Source organism: Lactuca serriola, chromosome 5 (assembly GCF_051521515.1).
Source record: "Lactuca serriola cultivar US96UC23 chromosome 5, Lser_US96UC23_V15, whole genome shotgun sequence".
Lineage (NCBI taxonomy): Eukaryota > Viridiplantae > Streptophyta > Magnoliopsida > Asterales > Asteraceae > Lactuca > Lactuca serriola.
This window is the reverse complement of record NC_136412.1, coordinates 348,513,221-348,533,772: the sequence shown is the minus strand read 5'-3', so window position 1 is coordinate 348,533,772 and position 20,552 is coordinate 348,513,221. Positions and strand designations below refer to the sequence as shown.

General features: G+C 32.9%; 2 protein-coding genes across 4 annotated transcripts; one reads left to right on the top strand and one right to left on the bottom strand.

Moving 5' to 3' along the window:
- Window positions 1-4,205: 4,205 nt before the first annotated feature.
- Window positions 4,206-7,214, top strand: LOC145055525 (nuclear transport factor 2-like). 3 transcript variants are annotated; one of them, XM_079003882.1, is made up of 9 exons: window positions 4,206-4,472; window positions 4,591-4,725; window positions 5,048-5,354; window positions 5,449-5,780; window positions 5,905-6,076; window positions 6,170-6,291; window positions 6,379-6,444; window positions 6,608-6,689; window positions 6,897-7,214. In XM_079003882.1, the coding sequence occupies exons 1-9, from the start codon at window positions 4,434-4,436 to the stop codon at window positions 6,992-6,994; spliced, it is 1,353 nt and encodes a 450-aa protein (XP_078860008.1). In that variant the 5' UTR covers window positions 4,206-4,433; the 3' UTR covers window positions 6,995-7,214. The 3 variants fall into 3 exon arrangements, with proteins under 3 accessions (XP_078860008.1, XP_078860007.1, XP_078860006.1); XM_079003881.1 differs by having other exon boundaries at window positions 6,885-7,214; XM_079003880.1 differs by having other exon boundaries at window positions 6,882-7,214.
- Window positions 7,215-9,053: 1,839 nt separating this feature from the next.
- On the bottom strand, window positions 9,054-12,688 carry LOC145055524 (Leucine-rich repeat transmembrane protein kinase family protein). Its single transcript, XM_079003879.1, has 2 exons — window positions 9,787-12,688; window positions 9,054-9,705 (listed from the first exon to the last, which is right to left on the bottom strand). The coding sequence occupies exons 1-2, from the start codon at window positions 12,416-12,418 to the stop codon at window positions 9,272-9,274; spliced, it is 3,066 nt and encodes a 1,021-aa protein (XP_078860005.1). The 5' UTR covers window positions 12,419-12,688; the 3' UTR covers window positions 9,054-9,271.
- Between the last annotated feature and the right edge of the window lie 7,864 nt (window positions 12,689-20,552).

The following is a 20,552-nucleotide window of genomic DNA, read 5'->3' as shown; positions in this document are numbered from 1 at the left end:
AGAATAAGTGTAGCTGGTACATGAGACTTTGTTACTCACTTAGGGTCAGTAAATGCTTCTGGCAATTGATTTGCTACATTTTGTAAAAGAATTATCTTTTTTATTGCAAGTTCACATTGACTTGAACGGGGATCTAAAACTGAAAGTGACAATTCCTTTCAAGAGATTTTATTTTCCAGCTTCTTTATTTCTCCCCCTAATGTTGGAAAATATGATTCATCAATATAATAATCATCAAATATAACTGTAAATAAATCTCCAATTGATGATTTTAAATATTTTACTATAGATGGAGATTCATATCCAACATAAATTCTCATTCTTCTTGAGGACCCATTTTTGTGAAGTGAGGTGGAGAAATGGGTACATAAATTTTACATCCAAACATCCTTGGATGGTAAATATTTGGTTCATGACTGGAAACCAGTTGAATAAGGGAGAAATCGTGATAACTAGTTGTCATTATGCATATAAGTGATGTTGCATGTAAAATTTCATGCCCTTATGTTGATTAGGAAGTTTATAATGCATTAGTAATGGTCTTGCAATTAATTAAAGGTGTTTGATTAACGACTCAACTAAACCATTTTTTGTATGAAAATATGCAACATGATGTTCAATAGTTGTCCTAATCGACATGGAATAATCATTAAAAGCTTATGATGTAAATTCTCCACCATTGTCAAGTCAAATTTTCATACTTGGGTAATCGGGAAAATGTGCCCTTAGGCAAATTATTTATGAAAGTAATCTTGCAAAAACCAAATTATGACTAGACAACAAGCACACATGTGACCATCTAGTTGACGCGTCAATTAAAACCATAAATATCTAAATGGTCCACATGGTGTTGGATGAATTAGTCCATATATATCCTCTTGAATTCTTTGTAAGATACTAAGACTTTCATACCCAACTTTGTTCAATGATGGACTGAAAATTAATTTTCCTTGAGAGCATGCAACACAATTCATTATCTTGAAAAATCTTCTGGTTTTTCAAGGAATGACCACTTGAAGTTTCATTTATTCTACATACCATAATTGATTCGGGATGGCCCAACCGGTCATGCCAAACTATGAAGGTAATATCATACCTTTTTTATTTTCAATAACATAAATCATTGTAATATTTTCAATATCATGAATCATTGTAATATTTGTATAGTACAATCCGGAGGACAATACAGGTAATTTTTCCAAAAAACTTTTCTTACCCGATATCATTTTTGTAATGTTGAGATAATTTTTATTACCATCATTAGTTGTTTTAATAGGATATTTGTTAGACCGAATATCCTTAAAACTTAATAAATTTCTTGGTGATTTTAATAAAAATAATGCATCATCAATTGTAATTATTGTCACTTGTGGTAATACTATATTCGCTCTTCCGGAGCCTTCAATCATTTTTGCATTACTTGTTATTATATTAACATTTGCTTCTCTAATTAATAAGTAAGCAGAATATTTTTCATTATTAGAAATGCTATGTGTTATTGCATTGTCTGCAAGAAATATATCTTCCTTATTTCTTTTGCGAATATATATATACTTCTTTTCAATAAATAAATAAAACATAAGAAACATTCGACATATGACATAAAAACATAATAAATGTCATGAAACAAAACTACACAATATTCATCGATCACCATCCATATTATCACTTGTCCCTTCTGGGTAGACAAGAAAATCGACAACATCTAAATGTGTCATTTCAGGTTGATCTTCACGAATATCACTTTGAATAAAATTTGTTTTGATATATTATTTTTCTTTAGATTTTAGATAAGTTTGATAGAGATCAACAAAATGCTTTGGTAAGCGGCATGTACAAGACCAATGAACGGTCATTCCACATCGGTGACAAACATTTTCAACTTTTTTTTCCTTGACTAATTTTATCATTAGAATGTGGATTTTTGCTATTTTCCAACTTCTGGTGGTTGCTTGTAATCTTGTTATTTTTTATGATAATAATCTCCACGACATCGATCATACCCATGACTATTATGATTATATAATATTGCATTCACTTCAGGGAATGCACTAGAACCGGTCGGGATTGATTGATGATTTTTCATCAATAGTTCGTAGTTTTATTTAGCCACAAGAAGAAATGAGATTAATTCATAATATATTCTTTTTAAATCTTTCTCACGATATTGTTGCTGCATGAGCGTGTTGGTGGCATGGAAAGTAGAGAAAATTTTCTCTCTAGCATAACATAGTTTTTCATAGTGAAAATACTAATCAAAATAAAGACTTGTATGTTCAAGAATTGTTAGTTAATAAATTTCATAAAATAATTTGTAAGCATTGTACATGTAAACTTATAAAAAATACATACCTGAAAATAATAAGAGTGATAAAGAGTTAGAGCTGTATGGTAAAGTCGTGCTGATAACGTGTTATAAAATATGATCAAATAACAAGATAAATTACAGAGTAAAGAAAGACATGAGAGTAGAGAGAATTTTTATTCCAATACTTGTGATGAAAATTATCAAACTTTACAATACATAATATTCACTATTTATACTAGACAAAGAAGATGAAAGGTGATGTATGATATGAATGATCATTATAATGGTGCATAACTACACTCATAAAACTCATAATAATATTTGCTATAATGTTCACTAATTATGGAGAGTAACGGGGGATATGGAGAATCCAATAGTCATTTACTAAATAATAATTCATAACATTTACGACATTTGTTATGATATTAGTCATATTTAAGTTTTACCGCTTAACCCCTCGATTAATCATCACTTAACCGATTAATCATTTAACCATAGTCTATTAAGTAGCTAACATCAAACATTTTTTTACAATCTTGCTAATTTGTAAAGAAAATTACAGGATTACCACTAGAAAATGTGGTGCATAGAGTTTTTAAAACAAAATAATATGTATACCCAAAAAACATGTTATTTTTATGTAGAGATGAGCATAGTGTCAATCGATGTACTAGAATTAATGAAAAAAATATTGTGTATCGAACCGAACTAACGTATTGGTACTTGTACCGGGTAGGGGTGAGCGCAGTGCGGTTCGATGCAGTTATTGTCAAAACCTCACCACTAACCGCAAATGCGGTTAATCCATTTTAAAAACCGTTTGGTGCGGTTATTTTTGCGGTGCGGTTTTGTTTTTTCTGTGTTCGGTTATTAACCACATTGATTTGGTGCGGTTATTTTGTGTTGTTTTTAACCACACTTTAGAGTTTAGACAGTTTTAAGAATTTAAACATATTATTTGTAATAATAAATAACAATAAGTTATAAGACAATTAACTTAAATTACAAACAACTAATATCTTAAAAACGTTAAATCACTGGTAATTAACAATAAATATCTTAAAATTGTTAAATTTCATAATTTTTCAAAATTAAAAATAAGAAAAACCAACACTTTTGTCTTCTAGAATTTTATCATTTTTTCATTCATGAAACTTGTCTTATTTTTAATATTTAATAAATTAATAATTAATAAAAAAATTTGTATATAATATATGCAGTGCGGTGTGGTTTTTGAAAAATAATGACCGTACCGCACCGCATATTTGCGGTTTTTGAAAAAACAGAAAACCTCATCATCGGTTTTTATTGCGGTTGTGGTTAATCGATTACAAATTTTGCGGCTAATTTTAGTTGAGGTGAGGTTTTTGCTGGCCCCTAGAACTACCGGGTATGATTCCGGTCTTTGATACTAGCATCGATACTGATGATATCGAATCCTAGGTTTTGGGCTTTTAGAGTACCGAGTACTGTTTTATACCAGTTTGGGTACAAGTTTAAGTCGGAAATTTCGATAGTCTTGCTTATCCCTATGTAATCAACTGAATAATTCAAAAAATATTTTTGATTCCGAGTATATTATACAAAAAGATTTTCAATTTGAAATTTCTAAAAGTACATAAGGTTTGTAAAAGAAACCCTTTTGAAACAAACGGAACACTTTATGGCGATTGATCTAATCTTTTTGGACTAAAACTTTTAATTTGTATATTTAATGGCCAAAGTTATAGCTAGTAAAAAGTTGAAGGACTTATTTACAATTTACTATAAAAAAGTAGGTCCTCCAACGAAATCACCACCACCATCATATTCTCAAATTAATCTCATCCGTCTATATTAATGACTCATTCTCCAATCCAACGTCCATGATTCAATTCCTAAATTACTACTTTTTCAACACAGATCTCATCTTCCCTTCCCTCTCTTAAACTCTGCAACTCTCACGGCCACCATCGCAATCTCCCTCCGCAGCTCCTCCGTATACTCATCCAAAATTTAATTTATACTCTGTGAGCCCTACTCACTCAATTATACCCTCTTCTATGTGTTCGCCTTGAAACCCTAGACAGTGTTACTTCTGGGTTTTAGGGGTTTAATAAAACTCGGCTGTTTCTTCGATTGAAAAATGGCGAATTCGTACTCTTCTTCCGTTACTGCCTCTCAGGTATCTTTATTTTTTCTATCCGATTTAGGGATGTCGAAGTGATAATCTGTTTGTCAATGATTCTGTGTTTTGTTTAAAGGTTTTACATCGATGATAAATATTTCTTGTTGATTTTTAGGTGGGTTCGTACTTTGTTCAACAATACTACCAAGTGCTTCAACAACAACCTGAGTTCGTTCATCAGTTTTACGCCGATTCCAGTACCATGGTTCGAGTTGATGGCGAATCCACTGAGACTGCCTCGGCTATATTTGTAAGTCTCTTTGAGCTTATCATCCTTTTAATTTAGAGATCGAATTCCATATATGTAATCATCATAGTTTGTGTATATTTGAATCGTTTTATGCCTTTTCTTGTGTAAGTTTGAATCGTTTTATTGATTATTCAGATAAATGTGAAGTTACCTACCTGTAACTAGCTTTAATCACATGATTATATGAGTCTCTTTAAATCACAGCAATCACTCACAGAAAGCACATACCCTTAGTCCGATTTTTCTATGCTGGTTGCAAACGGATATGAAACTAATCACTAATTTACTGTTCGCTTAATTTGGAATCACTGTTTTCTTGCAGCAAATTCATTCGCTTATTCAGTCGTTACAATTTAGTGGAATTGAGATTAAAACAATAAATGCTCTTGAATCATGGAGCGAAGGAATAGTGGTGGTGGTTTCTGGTTCAGTAAGATCCAAGTTCTTTAATGGCTGGAGGAAGTTTGTGCAGACATTTTTCCTTGCTCCCCAAGAGAAAGGTTATTTTGTCATGAATGACATCTTTCACTTTGTAAGTGAAGAGGTTGTACATCATCATCAACCACCTGTTTCCCTTGAGAACAAAGCTGATTCTCAACCAATTAGTTCTACTCCTTCTGAGTTACTAGGTATTACTTCTCAATAAACAATTATTTATTTGATAATGAGAATTTAAACGCTTCATAGCATTTTTGAAGTGATGTTAGAATTGTAAAATTGCAGTTGCGGACGACACATTAGAGGTAGAAGCAAGGGAAAATCTTAATTCATTACACTTAGAAGGAAATGATGAAGACGATTACTACAATTCCCAAGAAAATCAGCATCTGCAGCAGGAAGATTATGACAGCGAAGAAGATGAAGAAGAAGAAGCAGCAGTTGAAGAACCTGTGTCTGATGTTCATCATCAGAACACCGTGGAGTATGTGCAAGAACCTTATCATCACAACAACACAGTGGAGATTCAAGAGCCTGTGGTAGAATATGTTCAAGAACCGGTTTCTGCTGTGGAAGAGCCTATTGTAGAGCCTGTGAAGTTTACATACGCTTCTATAGTACGTATTATTTTGGTATTCCATATTTATATGATTGATTTGAGCCCATAAATTGGTGTCAGATTTATTTCTCCGATGCATAGTTAATGTTGCTAATATATTGCTATTGTTTGAATTTGAAAAGTTACGATCTAAAGGGAAGTCTTCACCTCAGCCACCTGTTAGTAGGAATGTCACAACGGCTCCAGCTCCGGAATGGAATCAGACTCCGGAACCCGTTGCTCAGCTGCCATCTGCTTCTTCTGTGACTGAGTCTACTACTCAGGTCTCACAGGAAGCTTATGCTAGTGAAGAAGGTGAATAAAATTCCAAAACGAGTTTTATGTGTTGTATCAAAACGATTATAAAATCATTTTATGAGATTGATAGTTTTTGTTTGTGTTTTTCAGGTGACTCAAAGTCTGTTTATGTGAGGAACTTGCCAACTACAGTTACCAGCCTTGAAATCTTTCAAGAGTTCAAGAATTTTGGCAAAATCAAGCAGGATGGTGTATTTTTGAAGAATCGCAAGGTTATTTTCCTCTCTCTTTCTCTAGTCTCCACTTTGTATTGGTTTGAATTGTTTCATACATAACATTTAAATTGCATTTGCATACAGGATGTAGGAGTTTGCTTTGCGTTTGTTGAGTTTGAGGACTTTGAGGGTGTTCAAAAGGCAATTGAGGTTTGTGCTCAATTACCTTTTCTTCTTTCTTCTTAATATCTTTTTTTTGCATCATATTATATGGTATTTTTGTTCTTAAATTTGTCAAGTTGCTATTCTATGTTTATGGGCTTAACCGTTTGATCAATCTGTTATATTTACATTTTTTTTTTGTTTTTTTTAGGCATCACCAATACAAGTAGCTGGAAGGCAAGTCTACATTGAGGAGAGGAGAGCGAATAACAGCGCTGCTTCTCGTGGGGGAAGTATGTCTTTTGTTTTAAAATGCAATAATTTTGATTGATTTTGTTTTTGATCATTTTTCTTATTGCATCATTTATATTTTGAGAAATCTATAGTTGGATAGATCTTCAAAGTAGAATGTTGTTATAGAAAGAAATGAAAGTAAAAAATAAATGGAAGTCTTAACATATTTCATGGGTGATTTGTTTGAGCAGGAGGAGGAGGAGGAGGAGGAAGAGGAGGCGGAAGAGGGCGGGGTGATGCTGTATCATCAAGAGGAGGAGGAGGAGGGCGTTATGGTGGTGGCAGGGGCAATGGCTTTCGTTAAAAGATGATCACACCACAATGATGGTTTGACCAGCTTCTTTTTTTACAATGATGGTTTGAGTTGTGATTGATTTTTGTGTTGCTAATCTTGTTTAACATCTTTTATGTCTTTATCCTAGAGAGTCATGGATGTCGCGCAAGTGATATCTATCTCTTGAGTGTATTCTAGCTTCCATGTTTCAATTTATGAGATGCATGTGTTTTTTTTATACAAACACAAACCTATTATTTATTGGTAACATAAACATCTCATATGACCACTTTAACCACACACCACAAGCACCTGTTGCAAGCATGATGCATTATCCGAAGGGAAGGAGGATATTGTTGAATGCCAACATGATCATCGAGATATCTATGCCATCTCACCACCTCTTGAGTGTCTAAACCATACATACCAAGATGAACTCACCCCATATGAATCATTACGCCTCATATACATACACTTAAAAGTTAAACTTCATGCTTGAAAACTCTAAATATGCTCTTAGCTTGTGGATTTTCAATTCTCGTTGTTGTCTAGTCATAAGTTCTTTTATCAACATTAGTGCTATGCCAATGATGCACATGCAATTACCCCTGCTCTGCACCAACTATGGAAGGTCATCGAAAAAGACTTGCGTCTTGTTCCCGAGTTTTTTTTTTTTGTAAATTCAATAAAGGAAAGGAAGAAAAAATTTGACAGAAAGAAATGAAGTTGAGAGAAAATAGTCATTATTCCGTGTTTCCGAGTTCAAAGGAAAATTTTAGGGCGCGTTTAGTTGCGGAAAAATGAGCCGTTTTTCGGAAAAATTTTCCAAGAAAAAATGATAATTTTGAAAACGCGTTTAGTTCGTTTATTTTTCTAAAATTTTCATGGAAAATTTTATTTTCCGTTTTCTAAAATTAAAAAGTTAGAAATTTCTGGAAAACCGATAATCATTATTTTTTATATTTTTCTAATTTCAAAATTTTTCTAAAATATAAACACCTACTCCCATCTCATCCACCTCTACCTATCCTCACATTAACACCCCCAATCTACCATACCCATAACTACTTACATTCACTCCCAAGCCCACTCCCAAACCACCCTACCCTCACAAACACACACACACACATACTCACCCCCACAAATATACATCCACCCCCACCCACACCCCCACAAGCACACACACACAAACCAACCCCCACAAACGCACATATACAAACTCACACCCACACTCAACCCCACCCCACACCCATACATACGTGCGCGCGCGCACACACACACACACACCCACCCACCCACCCACCTAACACCACTACCATCACCAACCTACCATCACCACCACCACTACACCATCACCACCACCACCGCCGCCATCACCACTACTGCCACAATTGCCGCCACCACCACCACCACCACCGTCGCCATCATCGACACCACCATTACCCCCCGTTGCTGCCCCACCATCGACACCGTCTCCACGCCCATCCTACCATCGATATCGTTTTTTAAAAATGAAAACCGGTAGAAAAATACTTATCTAAACAAGTTTTCTAATTTTCTAAAACTGAAATGAAAAATGAATAATTTTTAACTAAACGTGTTTTTAAATTTTCCAATGAAAACTGAAAAGGGAAAACGAAAAACAAAAAATGAAAACTGTTTTTCCATAACTAAACGCAACCTAAAATTTTCCTTCCCCTCACTTTCTTTCCAAAATCCACCATATTTGGGAGGAAAATTTGGAAGGAAAATATGGCTCGAAAATCTTTTTCCTCCCCTCACTTTCCTTCCATTAATGAAACTCGGGAACGCGATTTTCCTTCGACATCCCTCATTTTCCCTCCGTATCCATCCATATCTCTCCTTAAATAGAACTCTGGAACAAGGCCTTAAGATATCTTAAACCACAACATCAATTATCACTCCTTTCTCCTTTGTTAAAAGACTTTTCTTCAAATTCTTAGCTAATGGTTTTCAAAACTATGTAAATGAGATTTTATAAAGAATATTTCAAAATAACCTTAAAAACCTTGTTCATCTTTGTCTTATGTAATAAACTCACAGTTAAGATAATTACAATAACATAGTATTTTCTTATTTGGTATGTTTTCTATTAAAGTCGGAACTCATTTAACGATAAGAATGAGTGGTATGTTTACATTATTTTCAATAAGAATCAACAACATACTTCTACACATAATTAACAGACTCAATAAACTTACAAAATGTGAATAATAATCTCTACACAAAATCAACATAACTCTTTTTAACCGTCCACGTGATTCGAACCCGTCACGGAACATCTTCTTACAAAAGGCCGTTTACAGGCGACGGGCTAAACACTGGTCTATCTTTATCTTTATCACTATTTGCAGAACTCAATCCGCCATTAATGGTATTAGTATTACTGCTACTTTTTCTCCGAGGTCTGGCCTCCTCGAGCATGCTTATAACGTCTCGCATGGAGGGTCGATCCTTCGGAAGCTTTGCGGTGCATATTAGGGCTATTCGGAGGACTAAAACCATCTCTTCTTCTACATGTTTGCAGTTTCCTACATTCAGATCGACTACTTCTGTTAACGATTTGTTTTCTCGTATTTTTCTTCTAACCCATTCCACGATGTCGACTGAATCTCCGAATTCGGCTTCTATCGGCCGTTTTCCGGTGACCAGTTCCATCAGAACCACCCCGTAACTGTATATGTCGCTTTTCTCGTCGACCTTTAATGTGTAGCCGTATTCTGTAATCAAGATCGATACTCGTTAGGAAGAACAATTAATTAATGGAAGCAATAGGTATGAATCTTGATGTGGAAACTTACCGGGAGCGATGTAACCATAAGATCCGGCGACCATTGTTACTGTTTCGTTCTTCTTTACCATCATCCTTGCCAACCCGAAATCAGCAATCCGGGCGTCCAAATTTCCGTCGAGTAAAATGTTATTCGGCTTTACATCACGGTGGATCACCGGCGGGTGACAGTCGTGGTGGAGATAAGCCAGCCCCTGAGCAACTCCGACGGCAATGTTATACCGCGAAACCCAATCCACCAACAGCCTTGCTTGTCCATGTAGCGCTTCGCCGAGACTCCCGTTTGTCATGTACTCATAAACAATCATCGCGTTTTTGTCGTTATGGAGAAACCCTAACAATCTGACGATATTTCGGTGCCGGAGTTTTCCCAGGACGTTCACTTCTCCGACGAAATCACCGGCGCTGCTTCCCAACTCGATGTCGTTCTTCGTGCTCCAAAGCTTTTTGACCGCTACGACTGTGTTCGTTCGTTGAATGTCTGCTTTGTAGACCACTCCGGTGGCTCCCATTCCGATCACGTTCGCTTCCTTTATGCAATTCAGGATGTCATTGCTGTTGAAATTGAGTTTCTGAAACGCCATAAGCCGCCATGGCCATTCTCCTTTTCCCATCTCGGATCTGTCCTCGAAACAGCTTCCATTCGTGTACCATTTACCGTACAGAGCTTTTCCGGCGAATGCGGCCAAAAAAACAGCTAACACCACCGACATTCCGATCACCCAACCGGCGATCACGTGCTTCGTGTGCAAGCCTTTGTGTTTTGAAGCTTTAGCCATAGCTCCGGTGCATGGTGGCAGCACGTTACCACATAGATCACTGTTTCCAACGAGATCACTGGGGTTTATTGTCCTGAGCATTCCGTTCATCGGAACTGGGCCTTGAAGTCTGTTGTAAGATACATTAAGCGATTCCAATGCCGGAGAATTCCCGAAGTTTTCTGGGATGCCACCTGTCAATGAATTGTTGGACAGATCAAGAACGGCGAGTGTGCCCATCATAGAAATTGGAACCGGGATTTCTCCGGTGAGTTGGTTATTCCGGAGATTCAAGGACACCAACTTCTGGCAGGAAGCAATACTCGCCGGAATAGTTCCAGTGAACTGGTTGGAAGAAAGATCAAGAATCGAAAGTGAAGGGCAATCCTGGAATTGATTTGGGATTTTCCCAATGAAACTGTTTTCAGAGACCAGAAAGTTTTGAAGATTGGGAATGGAGAGAATGGAGGACGGAAGTGTTGATTGAAGTTGATTTCGTGAAAGATCAATGAAAGAAAGGGAAGTGGACAATGAAATGTCGTTTGGAATTTGACCGGTTAGATTGTTGTCTGCCAATTCCAGTCTTTGAAGCTTCTCAAGACTACCAAATCCAACCGGAATTACCCCGGAAAGGAAATTGTTTTGCATACGAACACGAACCAATGAGTTACAAGTCGACAAACCGACCGGAATCGGACCCGAAAAGGCGTTGTTGAATAGAATTAGTTTTGTGAGATTACCTTGATGACATAAGTTTCCCGGAATCCGTCCCGTGAATGAATTCGATGATACATCAACCCATTCCAGAGGGGAATTCAGGCCGAGATCAACCGGTAAAGAACCGGAAAAGGAATTGTTCCATAATTCTAGAACGCCCAATTGAGTCAGTTTACTGATTCCTGGCGGAATCGAACCTATGAGTCTATTCGACATCACATTGAAGAGTTGTAAGCTCTTCAATGCTGATATTTCAGCCGGGATCTCTCCGGATAACATGTTATCAGAGAGGTCCAACTGAGCAAGGGAAGTCAACTTCCCAATCTCGGAAGGAATCTTTCCTGTGAATCTGTTTTTATACAAGAACATCGCTTCTAACGCCTTCAGATTCCCCAATTCCGGGGGAATCAAACCGTCCAGATTCCCGTATGCCAAATCAAGATACTTCAAGTTCGTCAAGTTCCCCAATTCTGACGGAATTCCGCCCACAAACTCATTGTACCCAATAACGATACTCTCCAGAGAAGAAAGCTCTCCAATTACTTTTGGAATTGATCCAGTTAGATTATTCCCGGAGAGCCCGAGAAACTTTAACTTTCTCAGATTCTTGAACGACACCGGAATCGAACCAACGAAGAAATTCCCTCTCAAATCCAACGTCTCCAGCCTGGTATTGTTCCCAAGATCTGGGATATCGCCTGAGAAATTGTTGCTGGAAGCGTTGAGCAATGTCAATCCGATCGCCATTCCTAAACCTTTTGGGAAGGAATCAATGAAGTAATTCTGACTCACATCAACAGTTTCTAGCAGTGTAAGATTCGAAAGTGATCTGGGTAATGCAGACGAGAACCCATTGCAGCATAAATTGATGGAAGTGAGACTCCGGAGAAGTTGAATGTCATCAGAGACGAGTCCACTGAGATTCCGACGTGAAAGATCAATCTTTTCAATTCTTCCGATGGGATTACACTCAATTCCAGTCCAATTACAATGGACATTGGGTTCTTCAGAGATCTTCCAATCTTTTAGCTGATCGAGAGGATCAATAAGGTGTGATTTGATTGTTAACAGAATCGAAGCTTGCTCGTTCTCCACTACCACCTTTGAAAACACCGAGGAACAGCAGAACAAGAAGAAGAACAATAACCAAAAATGGGGTTTCGACATGGTGGTGGTGGCTCTGTTTCTTGAAGAATTGGGTTAAATTTCGATCATTTTGGATCTGGATAGAGAAGGTGAGTGGAAGTGAAGTGGTGATAAAATTATATGTAAGCAGTAGCAGTTAAGCAGATAACATGGGGAAGATTAATAATTCTCTGTTTTTAATTTAAAAAAGCAGGGGGTTGAGATCTTGAAGAAGGTAATGGGACACTCTGTGAAATTTGGAAGTATTGAATAAACATCCGACACTAACATGGGGAAGAATGTGTTTTCTTCCTAATTCCATTTGTCAACTTACTACTTACTAGTTACCTATATAATATTATATATAGAGATAAAATATATAATTGTGATGTTAATTATCAGATGCTTTTTAAAATTACTTTTTAGGTTCTCATCATAATTAGAGGTATGATAACTCGTAAATGTGGTGAAAAGTTTGTGACTTTGTGATACTGTAGTATTTTCAAAATTAGGGTATACTTTGATTACCTTCCTCAAACGTAACATAAAAGCATTTGCGATTAATAAAATATTACTCTAAAAAGTTTAAACTAGATCAATTTTATTTGCTTTTCTAAAATATTGTCAGGGAAATATACATATATATAAAACTATCATGAAAATATAAGTTTATGGTCGATGAACAATCTTTTACTAAAATCTTCAAGACGGATCAATTTGCTTGTATTTTGTTTTCAGACGTAGTTAAATAGGTAAATTAAAAAGAAAAACTTGGTAATAGAATTTTTTTTTTTTAAATATTTGCATTACATATGAAAAAACCAAGCATTGCCGGTACCACTATTGGCACCCACATAAAATCGCCCTCGGCCGAAGATGGACAATTTAAATAACCAATCAAGTCATATAATATTTTATACATATAAATATTAGTCTAATAAAATTAACCTAAAATACCCATCATTCATAATTGATTAATTTCTATAAAAATGGAGTGTTGTGGGCTGGAATTATAGTTGCTTATGAGTGAAGGCAATGCTACAACAAAATCTATGCTTTTAAAAGCAAGTTCCAAAAGCTGTATGCAGAATACATATTAGATAAATGAAAAAAAAAACATTCTCAATAGTTTCCTTATATTTAAATCCCAATTATATGACAAAGATAATGATTTATGAGTCAAAAACACTCAATGTCCAACCCCATATATTGGGTCTACATATATATATATATATATATATATATATATATATATATATATATATATATATATATATATATATATATATATATATATATATATATAAGTGTAAAATCAAATATAGCAAGAAAAACAAAATATTTATGTATATGTCGATTTGAATATAATTTTAATTACATTTGACTTGGAAATTTAGTTTAGTTATAACCTTTTTATTTTTAACCTTTGTGTTATTATAATGATGTTGAATTATTTATTTAATAGGTTTATTAACTTATTTCATTTCACATCAATAATAACTATTTTAAAAATGATGTTGAATTATTTATTTAATAGGTTTATTAACTTATTTCATTTCACATCAATAATAACTATCTTAAAGTCTTGAATAGAAAAATATTAGAAATATCTATTTTAAATTCACCACACTAATAAACAAAATATTTCAAACATTAAAAAAATGTGTAACCTTATTACGTTTTGTTAATGAATAACCTAATCCAAACCTTTTTACTAAAACTTCTTTTTAACATATGATAAACCAATAAATATTAAAAACAATATGTTAGAAATACTAAATAGGCAATCCCAATCTCCCCCAAACAAATGTATAACCTCAAGGCCCTCACTGCAAATTATATAAAATTGACATTTATATTCAACGCAAATACATCATATTACACCAAAAGACTCATTTTTTTTTTCCCGTTTAAATGTTTTTAAACTATGTTTTTTATCGAAAAAACTGAATATACCGATGTTCACAATTTTTCGTCATCTTTCCATAAATATCTATGTTGTCATGTTGATTTATAAAAAACAAACTTTTTTTTAAAAAAAAAAATCCACTTCGCTTTGTTGTTTTTTTTCAATAATTATTTTTATTTTTATCCATAAAAACTAACTACACCAAGAATCTCAATTTTTTGTCCTCTATTAACAAACATAAACATCAGTTATTTTTTTTTTCCAATCAATTCAGATTTACACTGTGAATTTCAACTGTAAATATTTCAATTTTAACATTCACAATGTGAATCCGACTTACTATTTCAACTCTTTGAACACACAAATTAATTTAATGAAATTTATATATAAATCAAAATATATTTCAATTTAATTTTATAATATTTTAATGTTTTAATTACTAGTAAATTAGTTTTGTAAAATCAACAAATGGATTTATACTTTCATTTTCAGAATTCATAATGTGATTCTAACTTACTATTACCACATTGTGAATCTGAGTAGATTCGCAATGTGAATCTGAGCAGATTCACAATGCGAATATGAACTGAATTTTTTTCATCAATATGAATATATTTTTAAAGAGTACCAAAAAAATATGATTTTTAATATATTTATTAATTTATTTTGATAAAAAACAGACCTTAACTTTAAAAAAAAACAAAAGATAAAGTGAATTCTGAATTTAATATGCATTAATTAGTTTCTTAAAATAACTAAAATGATTGGTCTAGAATCAATTATACATGCACACAATAGATAGTGAAAACAAAATAACGTAACCATATATACATATATATATATATATATATATATATATATATATATATATATATATATATATAGGTTCAGATTCATTTGAGACCATTCTAATTTTGTGAGACCGTGAGACCAAATGTAAAAATAATTTAAAATGCAAAATAAATGGAAAAATCCAAAAATTCTTTTTTTAAATATTCTTTTTGGAACTTGAATTAACTAAAAAAATTAATAAAAAATCACGTTTTTTTTGAAAAATACGTGATATATTATAATAGAATATTACATTGTACATATTCTAAAAAATAATTTTAAAATCCAAAATAAATGGAAAAAATCCAAAAATTTTTTTTTTAAATATTATTTTCGGACTTGAATTAACTAAAAAAAATAAAAAAATGCGTCTCACGGTCTCACAAAATTAGGTCGTCTCACATGAACTTAACTCTTTCTCTCTCTCTCTCTCTCTCTCTCTCTATATATATATATATATATATATATATATATATATATATATATATATATATATATATATATATATATATAGAATATTGGAAATGGAAAACATGAGAAGTGAATATTAAGAGATTGATGGACATATGATCAACTATTGATGGTTGCAAATGCATAATGTCACATGCTAACATGTGCTTAGTTTTTAAATCTTAAAAAAGAGAGCGAGTGGTGCGTCACTTTGTGGCATCAAAAGGCCATTCACATGTGAGAAAGCCATTTTCACCACTTTCCATCATCCTGTTATTAGATCCTATTATTAGAGAGAGAACGATGTAATTAGGTTTAACATGATATATATATATATATATATATATATATATATATATATATATATATATATATATATATATATATATATATATATATATATATAGATTTAAGAAAAAATTATTAGCCACTGATCAAGATTAAATTTGATGGCTAACAATTAGATTTTTAAAATGCAATGTCAATGTCTTAATAGGAATAAAACTAAATCCACGTCTTAATAGTTTCGATTATCAAAGTACAATGTATTAATCAAAATAGAATTGAAAGTTCAATGTCTTAATAGTAAAGATTTGAAAAAAAAAAATTCGTTTTAAAATCGGAATCAAACAAGTTTACATTTTTAAAGTCTTAAAAGTATAATGCTATAAGCCTATATGTGGCTTGGTTAGATGTTATAAGTTAATCGTCCCGGAAATAATTTAAAAGTATAATTATATAAATAGTAACAAAATATATAGAAATATACTAAAAATATAATATGTTAATAGAAAAAAAAAAAGAGAATTATAAAGTTATTTGGTAACCTAATGTAAACAAGTTTAGGTTTCAAAGAGTAATTTGTAATAAAAATATAAGATTATAAATGAAATTAAAATGTTATAATCTGTTAGATTTTCAATAAAACAATCTACTAAATCAAAAATATATGATATATAATAATATTGATAGCGTCTATTTTATGTATATATTTATGACGTTTTCTTATTATTTTATACTGTGTTTTTTATGTTATTTAGAATTAAAAGATACTTAATATGCTTTGAAATGTTAAATTATAGTTAAAATGAGAGCTGAAATGCAAAAGGATGAGAAAAAAAGCTAAGAAGACGCAAAAATGTTGTTCGACAGCTTAACCTCTCGCCAGTGTTTTGACAATATCTCATGACTCCTAACTCCGATTGATGAGATTCAAAATGTTCTGAAAACTAGACACAATTTCGGACGACTTTCGTGTTTTGAGAAAATGATGATTCCCAATGAAATTGCCAAGTTTATCACAAACTCGTCGAGTTGAATAGAAGCTTCACGATTCTTGACGTTGACTTGGGGAATATGGGATTTTCATGAAGATCTCACCGAGTTGGTGTCCAGACTCGTCGAGTTGACGCTGAAAACTATAAATAGAACCGAAAATTAGCCCTAATGAGAGATCTAACAAACTAGATTGACTTCTGCGATTATAAACCCCCAAGAAGTCGTTTTGAGGATCTAGAAGGCGGCCGGAAGACCGTTAAGTTGAAAGGAGCGAAGATCTGAAGGATTGGAGAGCAGATTTATGCCGGTAATCATGTGGTTCATTGTTATGACCAAGATTAATGTTCAAACATGATTCTCTATGCAATCACTTTTTTGATTTAGGTGTTAAAACCTTTTGCTTTATGTTTATGATTAGATGAACCCTTGATTTTGTGGATTAATTGCTCTTTGGATTGTTTTATTCGTGTTTAATTTATCTTGTTAAGCTTGTTAAAAGATCCTTATATGTTAATGACAATTATTTTCTGTTAATTACAAAGTATATTGAGTTGTATGAACATCTGCTTGATTGTTTGGCTTTTATGATTTTGATGACCATCAAGATTGTAAGCCTAGTGTTGTGAACATAACCTAGGGTTAATTAGAAAATATGTAAATTAATGTGTGTTGACCAACCACATATGAATTAATTGAATCAACCAATTTGAATAACTATTATTAAAAGTTTTGCTTGATACGAACCCAACACTAGGAAACCTGTTAGTTTAATCAACCGATCTCTGCTTGAATTGACTTGTTTGCTAAAGGATTAGTAATAGTGAACATGAACATAATCATTTTAGAAATCGGTGAACATGAATAAATAAATCTGTGTGTGTAATTGTCTATGATTTTAAGATGTAATTTGTCTAAACCAAAGTACCTAAAGAGATTGGTCTTCGGTCAGTTTATCAAGATTTATTGTTTAATCAATTGTTTGAGATGTAATTCCATAAAACCTTTCTTCAATGCTTGTGTGTGTTTTGTGTAACCTATAATCAAACATTCTAAATTAATTCACTACCGTTCCCCTTATGTTCAACACCCTTGCTTATAAAAACTATACTATATTTGATCGGGTTCACTATCTGTAAGGTGTGGTTTAGATGCGATAAACTAGAAATTATAAATAAAAAACTATTGCATTAAATATTCACATCAAATATAAACTAGTACCAAAATCAAACATGTTTAGTTATTTGTACAATGATTTATTAGGTTAAAATATAATTATAATGCCTTACTTAGTAAAAATTGAAAGTATAATGCCAAAATTGATAGTCAAAATTAAAGATGACCTTTTAAAACTGCAATAATAAGAAAAAAAAGCAAAAGTACGTATTGAAAAGTTGGATTTTGAAAAAATAATACTCAAATAGAAAAAATAATGCTTTATGTTGTTAGATTTTTAAAGTATAGATATATTAGTGAGAAAAAAATTAAAAGTATAATGCTATAGCAGCTAACAAAAACAAAACTGTTAGACTTTTAAAGTAGTCTTGTTATTAGTTAAATTAACAATGTATAAATTCTTAATAACAGAAAAAATTTAGAAATACAATGAACTCATAATGTCAATTTATACACCGTTTAACTTTGCGGACGTAATTGGCATATATGTCCGCGTAACTGACTTGTTAGTCCACATAATTGAATTGGCAGTCCGCGGAAGTAACTGAATTGGCAGTCCGCGGAATTGACTTGTTAGTCCGCGTAACCTATCATGTTAGTCTGCATAACTGACTTGGCAGTCCGCGTAACCTATATTTTTATATAATAAAGCTTGTATCTATATGAAATTCACATCTTTTATTCACAAAAGGGATCCTTTCATGAAATGACGTCCAATGTACCAACTTCTTCGAATGCAACAAATCCGTCAAATGCAGCAGCTCCATCAAATGGTACACGTCCATGGATGACATCAGAGGTGTTGGTTCTAACACGATGTTGGATTACCGTTTACGAAGGTCTACTAGCAATGACTCCCCCTCATTGCATTGTTGGTGATGAATGGTCCCGCCTAATAGCTTTGTTCAACCATGAGGTGGGAGAAGAACAAGAACAGATAAAACCCGATATTGTTAGTAAATGGATATATTTAAAGAAAAAAGTCACATGGTTCAATCAATGCTACAATTATGAGAGAATGTGACGCTCTCATGCAGACGATGAAGAACTTTTTGAAGAAGTGAACATATATTACATTTTTGAGTTTGATGGAAATGAGTTCGAGTGTAAGGATGTTTGGAATCTCGTTAAAAATAAACATTTTTTCATGTAGACGACTCTTTTATTTTTTTTGTTTTATGTAATGTTTGTCAGTCCTATATCTTATTCGTAATGTTTATTTTTATGTTTTTTTGTAATCTTTTTATGTTATTTGTAATGTTTTTTATTCGAATGTATCGTAATATTTGTTTGTGCATTTGTTTCAAAAAATAAAAGATAAATAACGTAATACAAATGCAGAAAAAAAAATCAACCATAATACATATAAATAAAGCAATACAAATGTAGTACAAGTTAAAAATACAGGAGATCTTTCAAAAGATTCCAAGGGGATTCATAGTCGAAAATCTCTCCGTTGCAGCGTTGCTAATGTATTTGTATTATTCTCTAGCTGCCTCCAAGATGTCTACCTCAGTATCATTCACACATGCGTCTTCAATGTTCTTATAAAGATCGTTGAATAACACAACTTCTGTTTTCAATTCATATCATTTTGATGCTATATCAAGGGTGTTGCGATGGTTTTCTAAGGTGGTTTGAGTGTCAGTATTGAAGGTATTTGTTAAACGGGGCCAAAACATTATATCATTCAAATTGTTGTTCTCGTAGACATTAATATATACACAAGTTAGAAACAAATATTCCTCAGCGGTCCATGATTTTTAACCCATTGTAAGAGATACAAAGTAGATACCGTGATATAGATTAGATTAAATGATACATATTTTTGAGTCATTTTATAGTGAAATGTAATTTACGACTTCTCAGTCCGCATAACTGACTTGGCAGTCTGCGGAAGTGACTTGGCAGTCCACGAAACAAATATAATAACAAAAATAAAACACATATTTATATTAAAAGAAATTACTAAAAACTTGTATTTCATATTAATATATACAAAGTTCCTAAAATCAAGTTATATAGTGTCCAAGATAATATTAGTCATCCTATTTCTATATATAAATCACGCATCTCTACGTGGCCTATCAATCTTCACCGATACTCTCGAAACAATCATTTCCATAAAAATGCATACGAATACTCCACAATCCCCTCTATATTCGATGTATTCCTGCTGTGGCGCGTCTATAGCTTCAACAAACTGCACAATTACAGTGTCTGTGTCAATCGGAGAAATCGTTCCAGTACTTAATCACATCTAGCTCTGAGATAATACTATCCCCAAAACTTTGGAATTCTCCACCAATCTTTTACTTTATGAAGAAATTCATAGATCGTGTTGAATCATAAATGTTTACTTACCATATTTTTAAATGTAGCACAGCCAAAAACCAATGGACACCAACAACATTTATGGCGAATAGAACCTGGAAAAGATAATTAATTAAATAATAGTAAATTTGGTAATATTATATATATAAATAAATAAATATTAAAATAAACTAACCTTATCCACATACTTCCATTTAGGAT

Excerpts from the sequence above, each read along its gene's own strand:
- LOC145055524 (XM_079003879.1), bottom strand. The coding sequence starts at position 12,418 with ATGTCGAAACCCCATTTTTGGTTATTGTTCTTCTTCTTGTTCTGCTGT. Across the intron at positions 9,706-9,786 it reads TTATGGTTACATCGCTCCCG|AATACGGCTACACATTAAAG; the intron begins GTAAGTTTCCAC and ends TCTTGATTACAG.
- LOC145055525 (XM_079003880.1), top strand. The coding sequence starts at position 4,434 with ATGGCGAATTCGTACTCTTCTTCCGTTACTGCCTCTCAG. Across the intron at positions 4,726-5,047 it reads AGACTGCCTCGGCTATATTT|CAAATTCATTCGCTTATTCA; the intron begins GTAAGTCTCTTT and ends GTTTTCTTGCAG. Across the intron at positions 6,690-6,881 it reads CGCTGCTTCTCGTGGGGGAA|GAGGAGGAGGAGGAGGAGGA; the intron begins GTATGTCTTTTG and ends TTGTTTGAGCAG.